Source organism: Eimeria maxima, genomic scaffold (assembly GCF_000499605.1).
Source record: "Eimeria maxima Weybridge genomic scaffold, Emw_scaff2451, whole genome shotgun sequence".
Lineage (NCBI taxonomy): Eukaryota > Apicomplexa > Conoidasida > Eucoccidiorida > Eimeriidae > Eimeria > Eimeria maxima.
In genome coordinates this window covers 1-3371 of record NW_013565302.1, presented here as the reverse complement: position 1 = coordinate 3371, position 3371 = coordinate 1, and the positions used below count along the sequence as shown (strand labels likewise).

The 3371-nt window shown below is 50.5% G+C and overlaps 1 protein-coding gene across 1 annotated transcript; it reads right to left on the bottom strand.

The window, feature by feature from the left end:
• Window positions 1-1593: 1593 nt before the first annotated feature.
• On the bottom strand, window positions 1594-3193 carry EMWEY_00058600 (hypothetical protein; the record flags this gene model as incomplete). Its single annotated transcript, XM_013480872.1, has 6 exons — window positions 1594-1660; window positions 1814-1846; window positions 2069-2107; window positions 2368-2442; window positions 2968-3090; window positions 3172-3193. Coding segments are annotated over 6 exons (359 nt in total), but the record flags the coding sequence as incomplete, so codon positions are not given.
• Between the last annotated feature and the right edge of the window lie 178 nt (window positions 3194-3371).

Sequence of the window (3371 nt, the reverse complement as noted above, 5' to 3'; positions counted from 1 at the left end):
AACAAACACCAACACCCATACACACCCCGGACCTCCTATCCGCATAATCCTCGCATCAGCCAACAGACACACGCTAACCTTCGCAACTCTACAACACGCACACCACACTCGCAGACACCCAAACAAAACTCCGCCTACGTGCTCTTCACCCTACGCACACACGCACCACAATCCGTCTAACCCACTTCCTCCTATAAAACAACCCACACCCACAACAAACACACCTCAACAACACAACACAAATACCCAACTTCCTCAACACTCCACACACCACAACACACATCCGTCAAACACCTAGCTGGCAACAAACATCCCTTCAGCAACGCCTATCAACTCCCACTACACACACCCGTATCCACACACACTCCGTACACACCTCCTACTATAAGCGCAAGCTGCAAGGCAAACGCCTTGCAGCAAATCCACCCTCCTATCACCAACACAACACACCACTCTTCTACACTCCCGTGCAGCTACACCCAACCCTGTCAACACATGCACAAGACATGGCACACCCAAACACACCCTAACACAACAGAACACCTCCCCTTCTAACCATATAGTGTCGTTCTCAACCCTTACGCACACAAACACACCCAGTCTCGTCATATTGTTAAACCCTCCTACACGGTAAACGTCAAAACCCACTAGCTCCTTCTGAGTGCGAAATTCAAACTCCAGAAAAACCACTTCGACACAGTTCTTACGCCATACCCAGCACAACGCAACACACCCCACACTCAACTACCTTTCCGCTACTCGCAACAAAACGCCTATCCGTTCCCGGCACTAAACCCCCACACTCACGTAAAACCCACAAAGCTGCACTTCACACACTCCTGACATCAACCAACTCACCTAACATGCCCTTGGCAACTCCACAATACCCAAACCCCAGAGAGACAAATGTCCACCAAACTCTACAGCTGCTCCTCCGCGCACGCACAATTCCACTACATTCTGTCTAATGCAGGTCCTTATATACAACATTCCACACCCCCAGTAGACATGCCTCAGCAACACAACACAAAAACCAAAGCTTGCCTCACATTCCGCACACTGCAACACACCAACGTCCAACACCTACCTGGGCAACAAACACTCCGCCAACAACACCCGTGTACTTCGACCAACCACAGCTGTATTCACACCCTACCCATACACACCACATACTATCGGCGCTCCCTGTACCTCGAAACACACACAACTACCTCCCGCTGACCAACCTAATACACCACTCCTCTAACCTATCTCCAAAATAGCCTCAACCCCGATGTCATACAAAAGCACATCCAATGTAAAACCACTCAATAATGTTGTTGCAATCAGCATTCGCATCGTCCCTCACACAAAAACGCCCATGCTCGCCAAGTTGCCTAATTCTCCTACATCGTCGAACTCCAAAATAATGGCGAATACCAAACACGAAACCGCACTACTACAATGTCCAGCATCCGCACTGCTGCATATGCATCACTCTCCTTGCTAGTCGCCAACACACCATCTCCTGTTTAGCAAGAACTTCAAACGCCACCAAACAAGCTTGCCGTGCTGTGGCACGCCATACCCAACTCATCGGAACACGCTATTCACTCAACCACCACTCCGCTGCACGCATCTCAACTGATCCTCGTCCGTCACACAAAATCCTCGCACCCACCTATAACCCCACGCGCCCTCACTACACACACTCCGAATATCAACCAACACACCAAAGCTGCTCTTCGCCACTCCACAACACGCAAACCCCACTTCCATACATCTCCACATACCGTGTCCACACAATTTTCCAGCTGTTCCTCCGCGCGCTCACAATTCCACTACAATCGTTCTAACGCACTTGCTCCTATACAACCACCCACACCCACAACAAACACGGTTCAACAACTCAATACAAACACTAACTTCCTGAACATTCCACACCCTGCGACACACAACCTTCCTACACCTACCTTTGCAGCCAACAATCGCCCTACAACCAGCATGCAATGCGACCAACTACAGCCTCACACTCCAAACAAAACCCCCTAGAAAAGCGACAGTTGTAGCTAGTATGCCCCACACCTACCTCAGTGCTACAGGCGCTCCGCCTACTCCATCGCCCCAACTGCAATTACGCACGTCCACACACAATCAAAACATCTGCTCTACACACACTCGTAGCATCAACCAACACATTCATGCTCACCTTCCTAACGAGACACCACGCTAGTCTCACTCCCACATACTGCCACCCATTGTAAATGGCGACCACTCGCACACTCACCAATGAAATACACTGCTCCCCACGCACTCCCGCCTACGCCTAAACCCACACGCGCAACAACTAGCATTCCGTAGCACGACACAAAATGCAAAAATCCCTACCATTCTGCATAGTGATACAGAACCCCACAAAACGAGTGGCAGGGCAACAAACATTCCACACACAACCAGCATCTACTGCAAACAAACACACACGCACCCAATCATACACAATATATAACACCTACTTTCTTTAAGAGCTGCAACGCCTTAGCCCAACAGGTAACTTCCCATTACCACCCCAATGCTGCACCCCTCTCACCTCCCGCGCAAGGCGGATCAACACCAGGAACCCATGCGAAAAACATGCCACACCAAAACGCAACCAAACTGATCACACATCGTCCCCACCCAATCGTATAGTGCCGTACCCCAACTTCCTCCACACAAACACACTCATCCTCGCCACTTCGCCGTAACACGCTTTATCGTAGAAGCCTCACAGTGAATCCAATATTAAACACCTGCTCATGCCGCTTAAATGGGCACCGTCAGACTAACACATTCTGGCAAATATTCTTCCCATTCCTTCCTCAGCGCAAGCTTTCTCCCGCTTACCACTAACGTTAAACACATTAGACAAACCTTCGCCTGCCATCTCATCGAATCCCCTGCAGCAGGGGATTCGGTGCAACGCCAGGCAGTACTCAGCCACCTCATTACTACGCGGCGCACGCTCCCTCCTCCCTCTCCAATACAACAAACACCAACACCCATACACACCCCGGACCTCCTATCCGCATAATCCTCGCATCAGCCAACAGACACACGCTAACCTTCGCAACTCTACAACACGCACACCACACTCGCAGACACCCAAACAAAACTCCGCCTACGTGCTCTTCACCCTACGCACACACGCACCACAATCCGTCTAACCCACTTCCTCCTATAAAACAACCCACACCCACAACAAACACACCTCAACAACACAACACAAATACCCAACTTCCTCAACACTCCACACACCACAACACACATCCGTCAAACACCTAGCTGGCAACAAACATCCCTTCAGCAACGCCTATCAACTCCCACTACACACACCCGTATCCACACACACTCCC